At 48.5% G+C, this 23,245-nt stretch overlaps 1 protein-coding gene across 2 annotated transcripts in view; it reads right to left on the bottom strand.

The window, feature by feature from the left end:
• Positions 1 to 23,245, bottom strand: part of PABPC1 (poly(A) binding protein cytoplasmic 1) — a 486,449-nt gene that overhangs the window by 64,227 nt on the left and 398,977 nt on the right. For both annotated transcript variants that reach the window (XM_078686948.1, XM_078686946.1), the window contains exon 14: positions 8,936 to 9,066. In XM_078686948.1, coding sequence (XP_078543074.1) covers positions 8,936 to 9,066 — 131 coding nt within the window. The remainder of the gene's footprint in view (positions 1 to 8,935; positions 9,067 to 23,245) is intronic.

Raw genomic sequence — 23,245 nt, 5'->3', positions numbered from 1 at the left:
GGGAAGGAAAAAGAGTGAATGACCAAAGAATCACTGAAGAAATATTGTATGGTGTACTACAATACATTTGACTTGTAAACATTTATTTGGACTTCATATACACTGTACCTACACTGTCTATATACCATACATCATTGAAGAAAGCCAGCAATAATAAAAGCAAAGCGTTCCATAAACACCGGTAAAACACCGTTTCAGTTGTTTTTTTAGGGCACGAAAATAAGTAACCACTGAAAAGCACTGTTTTTTTCAGGTATTGAAATCACTGGAAAACACTGACAAAACACCAAAAATAGAAACTGAAAACAGGAAAGCCTAAGTATAGGCCTGAGAGAGCTATCCTTTTTTGGAATAAAAAGTTATGGGGAGTACACCCCGGTCTCTTGATGCAATGGGACTGCTCTATCGCATGTTTTTGTAAAAGAGAAAGAACTTTTTTCAAAAGGGTGAGATGTTAAGGCGACATGACACATTGTTTTGAAAGAATATTTGGAGGAGTTCTGGTAAGTTCCAGGCAGTAACCATACTGGATAATGGGTCTTAACCACTTGTCTGAGGTGACTGAATTCCAGACAGGTAGGAACGGTGAGAGATATCCCCCGACAGGAGTGGAATGGTGGGCGGCAGTGGAGGGAAGTCACTGTTTGTTGGCAGGGGAAGTGCAGGTGGAGTTACCTCTGCCTCATTATTATTGCCTCTGTAGTTTCCTCAAAAAATATCCTCTGGAAGAGGGGGATAAGCCCTTATAATAGGAAGAGGGATTACCTGTGGACACTGCTTTTGAGCCACCCCTATAAAAGGAGCGGCAAAAGGGCTCTGGCGGAAGGCAATTGTAGAGCCCCAATGGACTTTGCAGTTTCAGTATCTTTTTTCATCTTTTCCAGGGACGTGTCGACAGCTGGCCTGAAAAGATGTTGTTTACCGAAAGGCTGATTTAGTATGGAGGATTGCACCTCCTGCTTAAATCCGGAGATTTAAAGCCAAACAGGTCTGCATAATAGTGCGCTAGTGTTGATGGCACGAGATGCTGTGTCTTCCGTACCTAGTGTGCTTTTAATAGAACTGTTGGTAATGAGCTTATCTTCCTGAATCAGGTCATTGGCATTGCTTTTATACTCATCTGGCAAGTGTTGCGTGAGTTTTTCCAACTCACCGTAACCAGTCCTATCGTAACGTGCTAGCAGAGGCGGAGCGTTGGCAATACACCCGTGTTTAGCAACTTGAGAAGCCACTCTTGCTTGAGGCGTCAATTATCAGGAGGAGGGGCGTTGCCTGTGGTCTGGCAGTTAACTTTCTTGCGGGCGTTTGACACTACCAAAGAATCGAAGGGTAATTGTACTTTTATGTATATAGGGTCTGTAGGAATGGCTTTGTATTTCTTATCTACTCTAGGTGTGAGTATTCTTTATCGCACTGGGTCTTTGAATACCTAACATGCATGTTTTAGCATGCCCTTAAGCATTGGCAAAGTATGAGTAGACTTTGGAGTGTGTGTTAATGTCTCAAGTAGAAAATCCTCTTCTAGAGTGTCTGAATGAAGCTCCACCCAATGGTATTGGGCTGCCCCGTTGATCAGCTGAACGTAGCCCATGTTGTCATCTGGTACAGAGGGTCTAGAGGGATACAGGATGGGGTTATCTTGATCTGGCTCCCTATCATAATTCTCCCAAGGATCAGTGTCATGTGGTATAATCGGATCTACTAGCACTTCATGTTCTTCATCCTCATCCCCATACTCTTCATCCTGTTGGTCAGGTGATAGTGGAGGTGGTTGCGAATTTGATGGTGTAATGATCCAATTTGGATTAGGTGGAGGGGATAGAGTCATGTAAGGGAGAGAAGGGTTAGTACCCTGGTCCTTTTTCTTTAGAGGTCTATTTATTTTTTTTAAGTTTTACCTAGCGCTGGCTAGACCCGGGGGTATCAGAGCGCTTTACATGAGCATCAGGTCATCGTTACAGGTTACATCGTTACAAAGGTTACACAGTTCTTAGAGCATGGCAACATAGTTAGTTGTAAGGTCGAGATAGACAATAAGCACAAATACATAAGGGGAGAAGAAGGCAAGGTGAGAGATTCAGGGGGGTGGAGTAGGGGAAGTAGACAGATAAAGAAGGTGGGAAAGAGGAGGGGAGGGTGAGAGACAGCATGGGGAGAGGAGGGGAAGGGTGACGGGGACACAAACCGGTAGACTAGTGAAGGCAACGTCCAAAGTCCAGTAAGCTGTGATTGTAGGAGAGTGGGATCTGCAATCCCATGGCCACCCCAGATTTTTGCTTTTTGCTTCACTGGTTTACGACTTTCCCTGGCGGTGGGCCTGCTAATCAGACCCACAGCCTAGCTGTTCTCTCTCTAAATTACAACCATGTACCTTAGGTGCATTTTACCAATTGGTACTGGGCCACCTTATCAGTCCCTGTACAGAATACCTTAGGTATCCAGGGCATAGGTGTACCCAGGGTCTACCAGGGGCTGAAGCATGTATTATGCCACCCCTGGCTGGCCACCCAAAAGACAACTGGCTGCACGACAGCTGGGGCAAGGTGGTGTAAACACCCTTTGCTTTAGATATAGTATTCCTATATCTAACCCTAAAATGGACACATATATTCCTATCAGTCACTCCTATGGCAGGCCTTATCAATCCTGAAGGCAGAGTGCTTGGAATTATGTGAGATGGTGCTCTGGCATGAGCTGAGCCCGTTTGCAGCTTGCGGAACCAAGTCCAAATAGCTGTTCCATGATAACGCTATACCATATACTCTTAAGTGCATTATAATCCTTGCGGTTAAATGCTAACTTTGGTATAGCATTATCAAAACATGTCGAGTAAGGTGTCATACGAATTGGAATACTAACCCCTCGCCAATTCTGGCGACTGGGTTAGCATTCCACCCTTCTAGAGGGACACGACATGTATGTAACTGTGAACCCCGGTTAAAGTCAGACATAGCCTCAGCTCCACAAAATGGATGCTGCCACCGAGACACAAGTCTGCCCTCCTGCTGCTGGGAGTCCTTCCAGCAACGGAGGCCTGGACAAAGGGTTTCCTGTCAGGGGCGGTGCCAGCACCATCCCAGACAGGATTTTGTGTATCCCAGGTAGGCAGGGCTGAAAGAAAGGTTACTGCAAGTGGCACCCCGGTGCTCACTGTGCATATGCCGGCTCAAACCAGTTCCTGGGGCACACCAGCCCCTGAGCTGGGGAGAGACCGGACAAAGGAGAGGGGTGTAACCACCCCCCTCCCACCCCACCCATAGGGCAGGACTTAGTCGCGTGCCAGCCCCTTTTCTTAGTATAAAGGTAGGAGCAGGCCCCCTTCCCAAATTAGATAATCTTGAATCTTGAAACTACTTTCCACGAAAGGAACTCTTGGCTCTTCTGAAGACTCTCCCTTGTGGCTAAGGAGTAGCCACCCTGCACCAGCAGGCAACATCGAAGCTCTTGCGGTTTGCTGTAAGTCCATCCTCCGGATCAAGACTGCCCAGCTCGACGAGACCCGGATTCCCTGCCATCTCTGACCTCTACCTACATCATCCAGCACAGCTGAGATTTGTGGGTGTGACGAGACCCGTGGGACCGGCCATCTTCAAGACCTGCACGACGCTTCACCAGCCCGACCCCCGAGAGACCCTCGAGTAAGTGCATTGGGGTTTGAGAAGCCCTAACCCTGAGCAGCTCCAGCACCGAAGTCCAGCCCCCGAGCATCCACGAGATCTGCGTGGGGCCCTTCTGCTCTTTGCTGCTCACCGCGTTGTCCGGCCACTTGCCTGCTGGCTTGTAGCCCTCCTGACGATTTACCACGACACTTCCATCGCTGGTCTGGTTGCTCCAGACTAGCCCTTGCTCCCCTCCAACAGAGGAGCACCCTGGACCCTCCTGGTCCACTCCAGACGCCATCTTGAGTCCACCGCGTGGGCTTGCCTTTGCCAAGGCTTGCTGCTCCAATCCTGGTTTCAGCAGCGCCGACAGCAGACACTTTCGTGGGACAGCTCGCCCCTCCATCCTGGTCGCCGACAACGCCTCCTGGTCCGAGAGACTGCAGAGCCCAGCGTCGCCCACTCACCTGGTCGAGGTGACTTCATCCGGTGCCATCCTGGTGCCCACCTGATCACTGGCTAGTGATCAAGAACTGAGTCCCCTCTGCTTTCAGGTCATCTTCAACTCCGATCCAGGCTTGGATCCCATCGAACTTCATCACTGGTCGCCAGCCAGCAACTTCTTCTTTCAGGCTCCATAGACTGTAACGAGGATTCCCGACGTCTTTTGAACCCTATGCAGCCGCAGCCCCTGGGCTAGGTAACTCGAGCATTTCGGTGCTCCAAAGTAGGTTCACTATCTAAGTGTCCAGATCCTTTTTCGTTTTCAGCCTACCTAGTAGGATTCGTCCGATAACACTAACTTTACGAAATCTAGCATCCATAGATTTTGTCCCGCATCCCGCGTGAGAGTGCACACTCTGCACCCGATCTCCCTAGGCCTCCTGCTCCTAACCTTAGGGTTCAGTAGTGTAGTCCTAGCGATCCTGAAGCCCCTGGATCTTGTTACTTACCTGCTAGTATTTTGCATTCCACTTTTGTAGTATATGGTTTTTTGTGCCCCTCGGGCATTTGTGTAAACTGTGCAACTTAAAGTATTTTCGTAAGAGTTTTGCATTGTGCTTAGCTCCCTGACTCAAAGAGTTCAGGGTAGAACTGTTATTAATAAATATCCTATATTTTTATAACAACTTGTGTGGTGTCCTTTCACTTGGTGTTCAAGGGGTATATGTGATGGTAAAACAGCTGGCTTAACACGCCCTCTAGAGTTTAGCCTAAAGACTGCTCGTGTCCATGCTACTAGGATAGCTGGTCTGAAAGGTTGACTTACAACCAATCATCAATAAGGGTTGTTTGGTATGATACAAAGTGGTCACTAGAATAGTGAGCACTATATATCAGGCCAACTTCTCACAGTGATCCCAGGGGAAGTGGTATCCCTTCCCTATCTCTATTGCGAGAGGCTCCCTTTACACAGTGGACTCTCTCAGAGGGGTCTCTGAGACTCCAAGACCTACATACTGGATCCTTCCCCGGAGAGGGAGTGCCATACCATACCTCAAGTGTGAGTGGCTCTCTTGGCGCAGTGGGCTCACTCAGCGGGTTCGCTGAGACTCCAGAGTATAAGTATTGGATCTTTCCCCAACAAGGGGTGGAGTGCTTAGTCAAAGGGCACAAAGGACAGGGGGTAGGCAGAGTAGCAGGCAAGGGGAGAGATTCAGGGGAGGATAGGAGCTAGGGAACAGACAATAAGGAGAGACGAAAAGAAGTCTGCCTACAGACTGACTGGGTAGGTGACGACCAAGGAGGGAAATCACGGCCCATCTCCCCTGTAGCTCCATCAGGCATCAGACAAAATAGTTCAGTCTCAAAACATTGAGAGAGGGAGAGACATAAATAGAGGGAGGATGCGGTAGGAGACGATAGGAAATGCAACAATGTGGTTCAACAATATACCAGAAAAAGAACGAAAGTAAACATTAAATCAAACAATCAGCAATACATTAGGGGAGGAGAGAAAGGAGAGAGAAAGTAGTGGGGGGTAGGGGAGGAGATAGAGTGAGGATAAGGGAAGAGACAACCGTAGAGACTAAAGGAAGTCTGTCTAAAGACCGTCTGGGTAGGTGACGACCAAGGAGGGAATCCACGGCCCATCTCCCCTATAGCTAAACCAGGTAGCTCCATCGGGCATCAGACAAAATAGATCAGTCTCAAGTGGCGAGGGAAGAGGTTCACAGAAAAACAGGGTGGGGGCAAGGGCATGTGAGGGCAGAGGACAGAAGCTGGAAAGAGTAGGAGCGGAGAGGGGGGAGGGTTGCAGAAGGTGAGGATCGCTAGGTTCAGGATCAAAAGTACCGGGTCATCAATCTGCACAGATTCTCAAGGTGGGTGCATTGTTAAAAACAGGCCACAAGGTGGAGCTCCAGGCTAAGGAAGGGAGCAGTTTAAAATTCAAAGGAGAAATAGATCAGGAGTGTTTCTGTTGAAAAGAGGCGCTGTTATTCTAATGGCAACGCGTCCATCTTGAGGGGCCTAGAAGTCGTCAGATCTCTGCTTTGGCACCATTTTGTAAGGCTAGTTGGATCACAATTTCGGAGCAGCAGTTACTACTCCATTCATGCCAGCGCTACTTGGCTCCTGAATTTCACCCTGCCCTGCCACTATAACCATTTAACCCCCAATTTGACATCAGCACTCCCAGAAAGTGTCTTCCCTCGAGTCTAATCAATCGATCAACTAGGGCATTGCTGGGCTAGTAGAGGGAGGCCTCACTTGGTGCTGGTGCTGAGTTCCAAAGCTCTGCCTGCAATCCCTGCTAGGAATCCAGTCAGCCGATCTCGCAAGTCAGATCTCCCAAAGTCAGTTGAGCTGTGGCATGTTAGGGAGAGCTGGAGCAATGCCTGTTCCGAGGTGCTGAGCTGGGACAAAGCAGCGCAAGAGAGGCAGGCCTCACCTTGTGTCGGTGGGGGATCAACGCACCATTAACAGTTTTGTCCGGTGGGGAGTCATCGCACTATCTATAGTTGGTCGGGCAGTCGGGTCATCAGCATCCAGCATCGTGGCGGTGAACTGGGCATGGAGAACTGGGCGGCGAACTGGGCAAGCCACGGATGGAGCGGGAGCACTGGAAAGTTCCGAGGCGCCTTGCAGATACAGGTACTCAGGAAGCGGAGATGAGCCGTGCAACTCCCAGGCGCTCGGCGGCGATGAGGAAGATGCTGCCACTGTCGATGGCCGAACTTCGCAAACTAGCAGCTGGGTCAGCCGTCACAGGTCAATCGTTGGCCTACCGCAGGAGGAGATAACGAGCGGCACCTTCCTCGGCAGGGAGGCGGCATGGAGCTGGGGAAAACATCAGTGCGGCTGAATCGGTGCAGAGCTGCATCCCAGAGGCGCCGTGGTGCCCAGAATGATCCTCTGAGATCCAGCTTCCGATTTTTAGGCATAATGGCCTGGAGGTGTCCAGTTTTAGGGTCAATGCTTAGTCTCTTTTGTTTGGGATCCAAAGAGGTCTTCAGGTGAAGGTTCTTTAGGCAGGGGTGATTTTGGCGTAGAAGATTTTGGCTGGGAGTCTTTTGGTGCCGAGTGTTTTGAGTCAGAGTGCTTGGTTTTAGCTTGTTTGGGCTCTAAAGCTTTGTGACTATCCGGTTTCGGCTCCAAATTTCTCAGCGCAGAGGGTTTCGGCTCCGAGCTTTTAGGTGTGGATTTCGGATCTAATGCCTTAGGTTTGGAGGCTTTCGCTCCGAGCCTTTATCTTTGGAGGTTTTCGGCTAGAGGGGTTTTTTGTTTGGAGGATTGACGCAGAGGGCTTCGGCATCGAAGGTGTCTTCGGTGCCGGTGTTGGGGAGACTGGCAAAGTCTTGGGTTTGTGTTTGGGTGCCGAGGGTGTTGGTTCGGCACTGGAATGGGTCTGGTTCGAGCCCGAAGGCTTGTGTTTCCGTTTCATAGCCGAGCTGGAGGGCGGGCATCTGAAACGTTTTCCTAGTGTCGACCTGAGCCCGAGGGCGAAGGTGATACCGGAGCCTTAGATTTTGGGTGACAGGATACATGGGGGATCAGTACTCGCGGTACATTGACCCGGAATGACGTCCAGTTAATCCTCCATGTCGGAATCGGCTTCAGACACGGAGACCAGTTGTTCTTTATCTTCGAGATCTGGGCGGTGGTAATCTCGATCTTCGACAAAGATGTCTGGTACAGAGCCACTGCTGCGCTGCATCTCGTAGCATCGAGCCCAACTATCACGAATGGTCTTCTTCGATCGGAATGATCGACACGCTTCACAGTCGCTTTCTTCGTGTTTCGGGGATAATCAGAGGTTGCAAATCTCATGCAGGTCGGTGCCTGGAAACGTAGCACGATACCCAGGATATAGCTTAAATGGAGTCCTTTCCATCGACTGCTGGTGTGGTCGGCACAGGTAGGCCCGACTGCCTGCCCCAAAGTTCCCGATTGAGGGTTTTCTCAGTTTGAACGATGCGTGTGGAACGGGAAACCGCGAAAGACAATACCGTCGAGGGTAGAGGATTGCACGTCGAAGGGGTTCGAAAACGATACCGAAGCGCAGCAATATACATCCGAACCAAATGGCGGAAAAAACTATCTGGGGATGGGGTCGATGCCCATGAGCACTATCACCAAAAGGAGGAGTCACTTACCTCGTGTCTGCAAAGACTTCGAACAAAAACAAAGGGCAAACATCCAGACGGTGATATATGCTAAAGCATATGAACTACAGCTCATATGCCTTGAACACAATGTTAGCAGAGCAATGTATATTATAACCAAAACAGAACTTTACATAGACAATTTACATTCCAAACAAGTCACTGCACATGACTCAAACTCCAGCCAATCAGTGCCCAGCACTCAGCCTTCTACCTGTCAGGCTTTCGATTGCCAGATTTTCTATCACATGGTAGGTGTGAGAAACTCTTAGAAGAACTCTCCTATTGAAGATATATTTTCAACCTTTCACCATGGCTGAGATGAAATCACTTTTCAAGGCTTGGAAGAGCCGGTGGAAATTTGTTTGTATACATCTGTGAAGAAATGTGGTGTAGTAATGTGTAATACACTACCAATTCTTCTTGGGACCAGTCAGGCTTCTTTTATCAAACCGTAGCTCAATCCTGGGCGGCTGTGGCTTCAAGCCACCAGGCTTCAACACAGGAATAAATGTAAGGCACTTAAACAGGACCAAAACAATTGGAGGAAGAAACACGACTCAAGAAATCCAACACCAATTTATAAAAATAGATTAATTTTATGAATTTATGGACACCAAAATAAATAAGAGCCACTGGAGGTTTCCAAATCACTTTTGAATAACCTAGATTTTGCATACTTAAGTAAAGCATAATACAACTAATGTGAAATAAATGGTGCACTCATACCTTGGAACGAAGAGATTCTGGAGATTCAAGCATGTGAAGAAGCTCAGAGTTGTCAATCTCCAGCAACATGCCAGTAATTTTACCCGCCAAAGTTGGATGCATATTTTGAATGAGAGGGAACAGCCTCTCGCCTAAAGAAAATCAAAATGTAAACAAATTGTGTTAAGTTACACAAAGTTTCGTAGCCATTTAGCAATTTTGTAGGACACCATAATGAAGGATATTGTTAAAAATAATAAATACAATCTAGTATCTGGGATAATACAGCAAGGCGCCTAAAATACTGAAACACCATAAAATGGCTCTAAATGAAGGTAACCATCCTAGGAGCCTTAAGTCTCTGGGACAGGGCTATAATTTAGAAATTTATATACAAAAGGGAGCGACCCCACTGACCAAGAGACAGGGTACCACAACAAAATGTAAAAAGAAATACTCTTGGACAAGCACAAATCTTCAATCAAACATCCAACCATCAACCATGTAGTTCAGACACACCTATACATACATAGCCAGGATTGAGGGGAAAAATGTAAATGTATAAAAACAAGGAAACAGCTGTGAATAACAGGAGGATAAATAACCCAAATGTATAAATTAAAAACACAAATGCAATTTATTACATAGTGTGCCAAAAAAACATACAAATAATAAAAACAATCCAATACATATATTACGAATAAAAACTACCAAGAGAGGACAAATGTGAAAAAGATAAAACATCAAAGTTGGTTCTTTCACACAGGAATCAAACCATAAACACCATCAGTCTTTTAAAAAATAATCTTCGATAGACATGAGGTAGTTCCTGGAAGTAACCACAAAGAATTGGTGTTGACGTGTTTCGGTGGTGACCAATGATTAAAGTGCCACCTTCTTCAGGACATATATATTTGTCTCTCTACCAATTGATTAAAATATAATCAACCACTGGTCGTGTATCGAGGAGACTCTAATCTCTCCTTTCCAAGTTATGAGAGTAAAACACGGTCCTTCAGGTCCAACGTTATTTAAAAAGGCTGATGAATGCAACTCCTCTAATGCTTCATAGATGGAGTAGTTAGTAGGGACTGGGGACTATACAGTGGGAGACAATCAGTTAATTCAATAATAGATCATAGAGATGCCCTCCTTTTGTTGAAAAAGTCAGGGCCGTCAGAATGCAGTCGTCTGATTGAGTCTCCTACAGCATTCAGCAGTCTCTCCTCAAATATACTGGACTTATAGATACTATTCAACCTGCTTCATTAAAGCGAGTGAAAAGTGTAGGAAAATGGGTCATTAGTTATGTTGCCTGTACAAGTAATGGGTCCACATTTGTCCACCACTGGGAACCAAACACCCCGTGGAAGCGCTTGACTCTCATAGAGTAACTCAAAGGTGGTGGTGTGGGCTAGTAACGAATAGTTTCTTACCCGTCGGTATAGTTTTGCAGCTTGAAGATTTTTTGTAGCCCAGGTGGGCGTCGACGTCCCACCTTTTGGTGTACTTCATGTGACGTCGGCACGCTCCCACCTTTGAGCGCCATCTTCGGATTCTTTTTTTCTTCTTTGTGAATCCTTTGACAATGTTTTCTAGTTCTTCCTCAAAGTAAATGATTTTTCGCTTTGTCTTTTATGGTGTCTGTTTGTATATTGCCCTTGTATTTCCACCTTCTCCTGCCTCATCTTTCTGGCGGAGGTGGGTGGGTTCGCTAGTGAATCCAGAAAGATCTTCAAGCTGCAAAACTACACCGACAGGTAAGAAACTATTCGCTCTGCAGCGTGAATCTTTCTGGATTCACTAAGCTGTGCATAGACTTTGTAGAGGTTTGTTATGTTTGTGGCAGCTGGGTGGAAGATGAGCGGTGGTTGAATATATGTTGAAGCACCTTCTGTCCTACCTGTGCTTCCTTGTTCATTTGTATATCCACACAGTAGTGCTTAGTGAACGTGTGCACTGAAGCCCATGTAGCTGCAAGGCATATATCTTGAATGGGTGTGTTAGCCAGGAAGGCTATTGTTGCTCCCTTCTTCCTGGTAGTGTGGGCTTTTGCACCCGCTGTTAGTTCTTGGCCTGCCTGTTTGTGGCAGAATTGTATAGTTTGTGTGATCCAGCGTGCGATGGTTCCCTTCGTTACTGGTCTACCCAGGAAACTGCTTGCGAAGGACACAAAGAACAGCTTTGTTTTCCTGTGCTCTTTAGTTCTTTCCAAGTAATGCATTACTGCTCTTCTAGCGTCCAGAGTGTGCAGTGCCCTCTCTGCGCTTGTGGATTGTTTCTGAAAGAAACTTGGTATCTGTATTGTCTGGTTCATGTGAAACCTAGACACCACCTTTGGCATAAAGTGTAGGTCAGTTCTCATTACTACCCTATCATTGTGTATCTGAATGTAGGGTTCTTGCAGTGTCAGCGCTTGAAGTTCGCTTACCCTGCGTAGCAAGGTGATTGCCACTAGAAAGGCTGTCTTCATTGTGAGCATTTGTAGTGATGCCTTATGAATGGGTTCGAAAGGTGCCTTCATAAGCTCTGTTAGGACAAAATTAAGGTTCCATGCAGGTGGTGGCATCCTTTTGGGGGGTGCTATCCTTTTAGCCCCTTCCAGGAATCTTTTCACTAGTTGTTATGTAAAGAAGATCTTTCCGGTCTCTCCTCTTGTGTAGGCTTCTATCGCTGATAGGTGTACTCTCAGCAAGTGTGTCAGATATTTTAGCACTGTTGATTCCCTTGTCATTTTCTTGTCCAGCTTTTTTTTGCTGCACCATTGTGTGAACCTCTTCCATTTTGCCACATAGCACCTTCGTGTGGTAGGTCTCCTTGCCTCTCGTAGCACCCGCAGAGAGCTCTCCGGTAGCCTTAGGTGTGCGAATTCTATGTCATCAGGAGCCATGCAGCTAGGCTGAGGCTCTCTGGCTCTGGGTGTAATACTTCTCCGTTTTGCATGGAGAGTTAAGTCTTTTCTTTTCCCGAACTTGTGGGGTGTTCACTGAGCCATTTCCATTATTTGGGAGTACCATGTCTGCCTTGTCCACTGTGGTGCCACAAGGATCAGTGTCATGTTGCCGATTCTGCAGTTGCTGAGTACCTTGTGTATCAGTGGTATCGGGGGGAAAAGCGTAGGCAAATGTTTTTGACCAGCTTATCCATAGGGCATTCCCCTGGGATTGTTCCTTTGGTTGTCTCAATGCGAAGTATCGGTATTTTGCATTCTGGTGTGTTGCAAATAGGTCTATTGTTGGTGTTGCCCACCTTCTGAATAGCCTTTAAGTTTCCTGTGCATTGAGCTCCCACTCGTGGGATGCTGATGTCTGTCTGCTGAGCCGGTCTGCTTCCACATTGTCCTTCCCTGGTAGGTGTATGGCCAGTAGGTCTATTTTGAGTGGGAGGGCCCATCTCCATATTTCCTGCACTAGGTTGGATAGTGCCACTGATTGTGTTCCTCCCTGTTTGTTGATGTAGAATATTGTTGTTGTGTTGTCTGTATCAACACACTCTGGTTGTACAGTTGTTTCTGGAAGGCCTTCAGGGTGAGGAGCACGGTTTTTAGTTCCAGGTAGTTGATGTGTCTGATAGCATCTGCTGGAGTCTACAGACCCCTCACCTTGAGCTTTTTTCATGTGTGCGCCCCATCCCATCTGGGATGCATCTGTCGTGATGGTCACCGTTGGAGTTGGTGGTGCTAAAGGCTTCCCCTTTGTTATGTTCTCCTTGTTCTGCCACGTTATGTCTTCCTGCACAGCGTGCGTTACAACCACTAGATCTTCTCAACTTCCTGTAGCTTGTGACCATTGTTGTTGCAGCCATTCCTGGAATGGTCTCATGTGGAGCTGTGTATTGGGAACCAGGTGTATGCATGACGCCATCATCCCCATGATCTTGCTTGCTGTCCTCACTGTCAGAGCTCGCCCCTTCTGGTAGAGGCGTGTCTCCTTCAGCAGGGTAAGTGTTCTCTTGTCGCTGGGGAACACTTTGCTCTGTATGGTGTTGAACTGTGCTCCTATGAAGATCTTCACTTGCTCTGGTTCCATTGAGGATTTCCCCCAGTGTATGAAAAATCACAGGCCTCTCAGTGTTTGTGACCCGCTGTGCGTGTTCCTTGCATGTCCTGTGGGAGCTTGCTTTTATCAGCCAGGTGTCGAGGTAAGGATATACATGAATCCCTTCCCTGCCAGGCAGCGAGGCATTTGGTTTAGACCCTTGGTGCGGATTTTAGTCCGAAGGCTAGGGCTGTGAATTGGTAGTGTTCTTTGTTGATGGTAAATCTTAGTAGATGTTTGTGCTGCCTGTTCATGGAATGTGCAGGTAGGCATCTTTGAGGTCTATGGTGGACATGAAGTCTCCGACCCTTATCGGAGGAATGACCTCTTGTAGGGATGTCATTTTGAAATTTTGTGTTTTTTTGTATCGGTTTAGGAACCTTAGATCCAGGATGGGTCTCAGCGTTTCGTCCACTTTTGGTACTAGGAAATAGTTTGAGTACACTCCCTTGTTTCTTTCTCTGAAAGAAACTGGTTCGATGGCCTCCTTTTGGAGGAGTTCTTGTGCTTCCAATAGGAGTAGCGCTAGTTCTTTTGCTGAGTGCGCCTTCCTTTTTGGTTTTTGGTTTGGTGGTTTCTTTTCCAATTCTATGCAGTATCCAAACTGTATGATGTTGAGAATCCATTTGTCTGTGGTTATCCTCTTCCATTCCTGGAAGAAATGTTTTAGCCTGCCTCCTACTGGTGTTACGTGATCGTTGATGCTTGGTCCGTGTAATCCTCTTTTGAAGACCTTGTTGTGCCCCACCTTCCGATGGATCGTGTGGGTGGGCATGCTTGGTGGGATGGAGTCAATTTGAGGTGGGTTGCTGGCACCCTCTTCTTGCTTGCCTTCGCCCGTTTGCCCTCCCGAGAAAGGACTGGCACGAGGCTGGTACTGCCATGTTTGTTTTTGCTGGCCCTGCTGCGCTTGATTGTCGCCCTGGTAGGCCTGCTGGAACGTCTGGTGTGACGTTCCTGGCTGGTCCCCCCCCCCCCCTTCCGTTTGGTCTCTGTGTCAGAGTACCCCTTCTCATTCCTCTGAATTGCAAGGCCCTCATGGACCTTGTAGTATCATTCTCTTTTTTTAGCTGGGTGAGTTTTTCATCCACTGGTGACCCGAACAGTGTTTCTTCGTTGAATGGGGTGCTCAGAATGTTGTTCTGTACTTCTGGCTTGAAGCCTGAGATCCTCAGCCAGGCATGCCTTCTTTCTGTGACCCCAATCATCATGAGCTTGCTGGATGTGTCTGCCCCATCCAAGGCTGATTTCAGGCATGAATTTGCTATATTCTTGCCTTCCTCGACCAGGTGCGACGCCCTTTGTTGGTATTACTCAGGGAGGTGTTTCAGCACCTGTGCGACCCTAGTCCTAATGCTGGTATGCATGTCCGTTTAGTGGGGCATTAGAGTTTGCAATTCACCAGTGCACCGCTGCATTCCTCTCTACTTTTCTCCTAGTTAGGTCCATCCTCCTACTTTCTTTGTCTGGTGGTGGGTGTGAGAAGTTGGCCTGATATGCAGTGCTCACTATTCTAGTGATCACTATGTATCAGTCCAAACAACCCTTATTGATGATTGGTTGTAAGTCTACCTTATAGACCAGCTATCCTAGTAGCATGGATACGAGCAGTCTAAGGCTAAGACTCTAGAGGGCGTGTTAAGCCAGCTGTTTTACCATCACATTACCCCTTGAACACCAAGTGAAAGGACATCACAAGTTGTTATGAAAATAAACAGATATTTATTTATAACAAGACTACCCTGAACTCTTTATGAGTCAGGGAGCTAAGCACACAACAAAACTCTTACGAAAATACTTTAAGTCGCACAATTTACACAAATGCCCGAGGGGCACGAAAAACCATATATTACAAAAGTGGAATGCGAATTACTAGCAGGTAAGTAACTATTCTCATAGACTTTAGAAACGCTAGGCCTACAATACTAAACCCTTAGATTAGTAGCAGGAGGCCTGTGGACGTCGTGTGCAGAGTGGGAACTCTCACGCGCAAGGCGGGAAAAAGTCTATGGAAGCTAGTAAAGACAAAATTACTGTTCTCGGGCGAACCCGACTAGGTGGGTCGAAAACGGGAGTGGATCCGAACACTTAGGGTGTTGGACTATGCTGGAGCACCGGGGTACTCAGGTTACCTAGCCCAGGGGCTGCGGCTGCATAGGGTTGAAGTTGCGTCGGAAACCCTCGTTGAAGATCCAGGAGCCTGAAGAAAGAAGTTGTTGGCAGGCGACCAGTGAAGAAGTTCGTGGTGATCCAAGCCTGGATCAGGGAAGAAGAAACCTGTAAGCAGAGGGGACCAAGTTCTGAATCACTAGCCAGTGATTTGGGTGGGCACCAGGATGGCACCGGACGAAGTCACCTCAGCCAGGTGAGTGGGCGCTGCTGGGCTCTGCAGTCTCTCGGACCAGGAGGCGTTGTCGGCGACCAGGATGGAGGTGCGAGCTGTCCCACGAAGGTTCTTGCTGTCGACATCGCTGGACCCAGGATTGGGCAACAAGTCTTGGCAAATGCAAGGCCCACGCGGTGGACCTAAAATGGCGTCTTGAGTGGACCAGGAGGGTCCAGGGTGCTCCTCTTTTGGAGGGGAGCAAGGGCTAGTCTGGAGCAACCAGACCAGCAGTGTTTGTCGTCGTGGAGCGTCGTGAGAGGGCCACTAGGCAACGGGCAAGCGACCTGGACAACGCGGTTGGCAGCAAAGAGCAGAAGGGCCCCACGCAGATCTCGTGGATGCAGGGGGGCTGAACTTCGGTGCTGGAGCTGCTCAGGGTCGGGGCTTCTCTTACCCCAAAGCACTCAGTCGAGGGTCACTCGGTGGTCGTGCTGGACAAGCGTCGTGCAGTTCTGAAGATGGCCGGTCCCTCGAGGTCTCGTCGCACCCACGGATCACAGCTGGGCTGATGATGTAGGTTGAGGTCAGAGGTGCCAGGGAAGCCGGTTCTCGTCGTGCTGGAGCAGTCTTGATCCGAAGGAGAGACTGGCAACAAACCGCGATGCTTGGTTGGTGCCTGCTGCTGCAGGGTGACTACTCCTTAGTCACAAGGGAGAATCTTGGGAAGAAGTCTTGAGTTCCTTTCGTGGAAAGTAGTTTCAGGATTCAAAGATGATCTGATTTGGAAGGGGGCCAGTTCCTACCTTTATCCTGCAAAAAGGGGCTGGCACGCGACTAAGTCCTGCCCTATGGGTGGGACTAGGAGGGGGGTGGTTACACCCCTCTCCTTTGGCGGGCTTTCCCCAGATCAGGGGCTGGAGTGCCCCTGGAACTGGTATCAGCCGGCCTATGCACAGTGAGCACCGGGGTGCCACTTGCAGTCACCTTCCTCTAAAGCCCTGCCTACCTAGGATACACAAAATCCTGTCTGGGACGGTGCTGGCACCGCCCCTGGCAGGAAACCCTTTGTCCTTGCCTCCTGGGCTGGGAGGACTCCCAGCAGCAGGAGGGCAGACTTGTGTCTCGGTGGCAGCATCCATTTTGTGGAGCTAAGGCTCTGTCTGACTTTAACCGGGGTTACAGGTTACATACATGTCGTGTCCCTCTAGAAGGGTGGAATGCTAACCCCGTCGCCAGAATTGGCGAGGGGTTAGTATTCCAATTCGTATGACACCTTACTCGACATGTTTTGATAAAGCGATACCAGAGTTGGCACATAACCGCGAGGATTATAATGCACTTAAGAGTATATGGTAAGCGATATCATGGAAACGGCTACGGGATGGATCCCGAAAGCCGCAGACAGGCTCAGCTCATGCCAGAGCACTATCTCACACGATTCCAAGCACTCAGCCTTCAGGATTGTCAAGGCCTGCCATAGGAGTGACTGATAGGAGATCTGTGTGCCCATTTAGGTTTAGATATAGGAATACTATATCTACAGCAGAGGGTGAGTACACCACTCTGCCCCAGATGTCAAGCAGCCAGTTGTGTCTGATTTAGTTAGTCAGCCCAGGGGTGGCATAATACATGCTGCAGCCCCTGGGAGACTTCTGGGTGCACCTCAGCCCTGGGTACAGGGACTTGAGGGCCCAGTGCCAATTCAGTACCTGGGTACAATTTGGAGTAGAGAGAACAGCTAGGCTGTGGGTCTGATTAGCAGGCCCACAGCCAGGGAAAGTCGTAAACCAGTGAAGCAAAAAGCAAAAATCTGGGTGATCATAGGATTGCAGACCCTACTCTCCTACAGTGGGCCTGAGGTTGTTGGAACGTTTGCCCTCTTCCTGGCTGTTGCCGCAATAATTGAGTCCGCCGTGACTGATCCTTGGATGTAGGCGGGTCCTTAGAGGAGTGCTTGTATTTCTTCTCCTTCCTAGGTGTGACAGACCTGCAGTTCGCTGGGTCCTTGAATGCCTCCCTCCCTTGGAAGCATGGGGAGGAATTGACTTTTTGTTTGAGTGGGCAGGAGGGTCTCCAAAAGGAAGCATGCCTTTGGTTTTTCTTCCTCCAGTTTGACTCCATAAGCCGTTGCCGCGTTCCTGATGACCATGTTGTAGAACCCAATGTCATCTGGCGGTGAAGGCCTAGAAGGGTACGTCTCCACGGCCTCTTCTGGGCTTTCGGCGTCGAGGTCCTGCCACTCCAGGTCCAGTGCCAGCGACTATGCAGAGCCGAAACTCGTCTGCTGGTCATTGTCGCCTTCCTAGTCGTGGTATAGGCCCTCTTCCTCTAGGTGTTCATGGGGCTCGGGAGTTTTCGGCATCAAACTCCTCTTCCTCCTCTATCTCGACGATCGTCGTCTGTGCTTTCGACGGAATCGTGAACTTTTTAATTTTTTCGTCGAACTCTTTTCCTTTACAGGATGTTATCCATTTCAGCCTCGAGCCTTCTCTCTCTCTCCATTTCGGCAGCCTGTTCGGCGTCAAGTGTTTCGGCCGACCTCTTAGACGTAGATGTAGACTTCGAAGCAGCCTTCGGGTCCTTCTCCTTTGAAGTCGAACGGTCCTTTTCGGGGATGTGCTTCGACGACCTTGGCTTTCGCCAGCTTTCGCAGTCTGGGAGTCCTTTTCGAAGGATCCGCTGGGCTGTTTGTCCCTTAATGCAGCTGTGGCCGTCGAGATTTTCGGCGCCAGTGCTCCCTTCGTGGACTTAGACTCTTGAAAGCCTGAGTCAGACTCTCGAAAAACAGTGTCGGGGTTTTAGGGGTCGACGTCTCTCCTACCTCTTTAGATGTTTTCTTATCAGTCTCTACGACCGTGTAGTCATCTAGTCCCTCGGCGATGTTGTCCTCTTCGTCACTGGAGATGCTCAGGTCCCAAAGCGACGGAGGTTGGCCTGTGCCTTGCATGTTGTAGTTGGCTCTTCTCTGTCTCTCTCTAACCCTGAGGGTCTTCGGGGTGAAGGCGGAGCAGGCGTTGCAATCCTTGTTCTTGTGGTCGACCGGTAGGCAGAGTTTGCAAACCGGGTGCTGGTCCTTTCTGCGCGTACTTGTGGTGGCAGTTACGGCAAAATTTAAAAGGTGTTTTGTCCATTTCTGCGCTCAGGGGGCCCCCTGTGTGCGCATTCTCCGTTGGGCGTCAAAGTTCTCGAAGTTCTCCTTCTTCGTCGTCCCAGTACAGTGATCTTGTTTCTCGGTGTCTTCTCTAATCCTTTCCGTGTAAAATAAGGCTTTTTCCTCTTCTTTCCTCCAAAAACTCTGGAGCCTCTCGGTGACGATCCAGACCCAATGGCGGAAAAAAAGAATCTGAAGATGGCGCCCAAAGGTGGGAGCTTCCGCAGGAAGCGTGCCGACATCTCCGGAAGTACAACAAAAGGTGGGACGTCGGAATAATGCACAGCATAGTGAATCCATAAGGATTCACGCTGCAAAATCTCCATTCTCAGATACACAATAACACTCAAATGATTGTCCAGTCTGTGCTTTTTCTTTTGAGAAGGAAAAAGGATTAGTTACTTACATGTAATCCTAGTTCTCATCCAGGGGTATACTCTTCAAAATGTGACACAAAAGGGTGTACAAAAGTTCCCCGGGAAGAGTGACGGAGAGTGGTGTGTGTGCTGGTAAGTGGGGGGAATCCCCTAGTTGGAACTAGAACCCTCACACACCCAGCAAGCTAGGTGTCATGCTTCATCATATGGGCTCTGCTCCTCGTCAGACTGCCGCTGCAATGTCTGACGGGCTCCCGAAACCGGGGCTCTTTATCGGAGATCTTTTGTTCCCGCCATATGGTTCATGCGTGTGAGAGGGCCTGGGGAGTGTGGTCGTGACGTGAATGCTGAATTAAAAAAGGTGAGTCAGTCCACACACTGAATTTATTCTCGTGGTAGACTCCCTTGGTTAAAAACAAAGGAAGGTGGTGTGGGAGGGGAGAGACAGTTACCCTAACACTCTTAGAGTAAATTGGACTGCTACCCTCAATTATTGGTCAACATGTTTCTTGCCTGATGGCAATTCTTCAGGACCTAGTAAGATCGTACCACACAGTGAAAAATGTAGTGAAAATTTTAATACAAAAGTGAAGGGTCAAAAACTTGCAGGTAGGTATACGACCTTGATTAGTCAGTAATACCAGAATGCAGGCCAGTCGGTCCTGCTGCAGTGTGAATACCTGTGGAAATGAGATTAAATCAAAGACATTATACAGGATAACTGCATTGATGAAGTTTTACCCTAAGAAAAATAGTGAGCGCACACACACACACACACTAACCGTGCTTGTTATAAAAACCCGAGCATAGATGTTGTCAGTAGTGGCAAACCATTGATGTGATCAATTAGTCCAAGCCATACCATGCATCGGTCGGAAGTGACATGAAGAAACAATTTTGTACAGTGCTTTAAAATCTGAGGAGTGTTATCTAGGTGACCTTACCCTAAACAGGTTCCCTGATGGACCTCTCAGTCTGCTCCCGTGGGACCGGCTGGGAAGGTATGGTACCTAATTTGCAGGAGACAGTGGTTGGCTACCAAGTGGGTAGTCTACTGAAATTATTGTTTGGAGTGCTGCCATCCAGGTGTATATTAGCCAAATGGAATACGAGACAAGGTAAGGTAGAGTACCTCCCTACGTGCCCCGAGCACTAGAATCGTCCGGTGTGTCCCCCACTGCCACAATCGGCCAGGGCTACACCGACCAACGGGGCGAGAGCGGCCACCCAGTCCAGCGCCCGCCGTCTGCGCGCCGCGCCCCAGACATGTGTCAGAGACCCAGCGCGATCCGGCAGAGCCGCCAAGCAAAGCGGCCGCGCCCGTCCTGCATCACCAGAAAAGCGCGCTGCACCGTCGTGCAGCGAGAGACGACCACCCAGAGAGCCACATACTCCTGGGATACAGTGGGGATTCACAGAAGAGCTTACCTGGTCAGTTGTCGACGAACAAGGGCGGCTACATGAGAGAGTCTCACCTTCGGCGGCAGCAGTCCAAGCCGATGCACCTACCCCACGAGCAGCGTCAGGATAATGACGCAGAGCAGCTGGTGACGGTCTCTCTGCGCGGGCATTATTTAAGCGCCTTAGAGACTGCCTGCTTAGGCGTCGTTTGCCATTTGGAAACGCCCCCACCCATGGCTGCGCATGTGTTGTAAAGAGGGAGTATTGCCAAGAGACGGTCTGTTGACTACGGCGGCCATCTTAGAGGTGAAAGTTATACGGAAAAGCAGGCGGGGAAATAGGATGATAGCTGTTCCTTTTTAGGCTGAGCAGTAGAGTATGTGACTCTGAGTTAACAAATAACCAGGTGTTCAATTATTAATAAGACTCAGAATAACAGAGATACAGATATCAGATAAACCCTGGCATGTAATAAACTTCACGTCAGTGTATAGATCACAAGGTCACACGCCTAAAGAAACCCAAGGGACAGAGTCATTTAATCCAACCAGGTCCAAACGGAGACGATGGACCCATCTTTGTTCAATCCTGAACAGGGCTTTTTTGGAAATGGCTGGGTGGGCTTCTAACACCAACCAAGTGAGACTGTCTGCTGTGTGTTTATTTTGGAAAAAGTGTTCATATAGTTTGGTATGTGTTTTAAGGCACCTGATGTTGCTCTTGTGCTCTAAAATCCTTACTTTAATGTGTCTCATGGTCATTCCTATGTAGTTTTTGCCACAAGGGCAGGTGATCATGTAGACACATTTGGTGCTGTTGCAGTTGGTGTGCTTGCGTAGTTGCCACAAAAATGTATCAGACAGTCTGACTTCTTTACATTGGGATGTCTGAGGGCATGCCGCACATCCGCCACAGGGGAAATGACCCACCACTGGGGGAAGGTCCCACAGTCTCCTCTGGTTATCACTGTTATGTCTTGGGCGTGTGTGTATTAGGGCATCCTTGAGATTTGCAGTTCTTTTAAATGCGAATCTGGGGTTTGGGATTTCTAGCCCTCCCGAGTTGATTATTGACCAATGTTTATTTATTGTTTTTTTGAGAAATGTGGAGTTGGGGGTGAAGGAGGTCACACACGTTATCAACTCGTCTTGGGCTTTAGGGTGTTCTTCCAAAAGGTTCGCTCTTGGGTTATTCAGGGCTCTTTTTCGTGACTGTTTTACTAGTCTGGTGGGATACCCTCTGTCTTGTAGTTTGTGTTGCAGCAGAGTGGCCTCCCTTTGGAAGTCTGCTGTATCTGAGCAGTTCCTCCTAATCCGGAGGAATTGGCCAAAGGGAAGGTTATCCCTCAGGGCCCGTGGGTGATGGCTCTGGAATAGTAGAAGACTGTTTCTGTCAGTGTTTTTACGAAAAAAAGTCGTGCTCAAGCTGGTGGGATTGAGGTTAATGCATAAGTCCAGGAAGGGGATGGTGGTGGTTGACACTGTTTCCGTGAACTTAAGGTATTGATTTTGGAGGTTGATCCAACTGCAGAAGGCCTCACAGGTTCTTCGATCACCCTTCCAAAAGACCAGGATGTCGTCAATATACCTGCGCCATAAGGTGATATTATCACGATAGGGGTTGTGTGCAGACTGGATAACCCTTTCCTCAAAGGTTGCCATGTAAATACATGCCAGGCTCGGAGCAAATGTAGAACCCATAGAGGTCCCCTGGATTTGATGGTAGAGTTGGGAACCATATTGGAAAAAGTTTTCAGTTAAAGCCAGGGATGCACATGCCATGATAAATGAAACCGGGGTTGGAGAGGACCAGTCTTCCAACAGTAGGGTGGACTCCACTGCCTCCAGAGTGGCCTGTTGGGGGATATTGGTGTAAAGCGCCTCAACATCCATCGTGAGGAGGAGGTCCACATTTTCCCTCCCCTCAAAGGATTCAATGAGCCGGAGGACATCTCGTGTGTCTTGTAGAAAAGACGGAATTTTCTTCACCACAGGTTGCAGAAAAGAGTCACAGAATTTTGACAAGGGCTCTAATAGGGAGCCTATGCCAGAGACAATAGGTCTCCCAGGTACTGGAGTGACACCCTTGTGAATTTTGGGGAGGGTGTAGAAGTATGGGATGACCGGGTCCGCGGTGACTAAGAATGCTGCTTCATTTTTGGAGATCCACTCATTTGTCTCGCCCTCAAGCACAAGACTCGTGATAGTGGTCATGAGTCGTTTGGTGGGGTCAATGTTGAGTGGTCTGTAATGGGAGATGTTAGCAAGTTGACGTCTGCATTCTGTGTCGTAGTCAGCATGATTCTGGATCACAGTGGCCCCACCTTTATCTGCTTGTTTGATCACTATGCTGGTGTCATTTCCAAGTTCCACCACAGCCTGTTTCTCAGCTTTAATCAAATTCATATAAGAGGAAAAGTTAGGTTTATTGTCTAAACTCTTCAGTACTGCTTTCTCAAAAGCTAGAATTTCTGGGGGAACCATCGAGTCTGACGGTGTAAAAGTAGATGGCTTGCGTAGACCAGTGTCTGTTTTGTCCTGTTCTGGTTTGTCTAAAAAGAAGGATCGTAGGCGTACCTTCCTGAAGAGTTGCTTTACTTCACAAGTTTCAGTGAAGCTATCAGGAGTTGGAGTGGGCACAAAGCCTAGTCCTTTCTCAAGGATTTTAGTTTCCAGAGTGCTAAGAGTTCTACTGGACAAATTCACAATCAGACTCTCCTGCCTCTGGTTGTGCTCCTGGTCTTTACCGCTGTCTGTGCAGCCGATTGATCTTGCCACTGGACAGTTTTTTGTCCTCCTCGCTTTCGCCCTCTTCCTCTGCCCCAGCCTCTGCCTAAAAAAGGTGGGTTGATTGGATAGAATTGAGGAGGTCCTTGAGGGTAAAAGGGGTACTGCCAGGGGGGGGGGGGGGGGGGGGGGGCATCTGTGGGGGTCCCTGGAACATTTGGCCATTGTTCGGCATATGGTTCCAGCCTGGATGAGGTTGGTTACCACGATTGTTGGATCTGTTGTTGTCACTAGAGTCACTGCTAGAGGAGCC

This window comes from Lissotriton helveticus, chromosome 4_1, assembly GCF_964261635.1.
Source record: "Lissotriton helveticus chromosome 4_1, aLisHel1.1, whole genome shotgun sequence".
Classification (NCBI taxonomy): Eukaryota; Metazoa; Chordata; class Amphibia; order Caudata; family Salamandridae; genus Lissotriton; species Lissotriton helveticus.
This window is presented reverse-complemented; position numbering and strand designations above follow the sequence as displayed.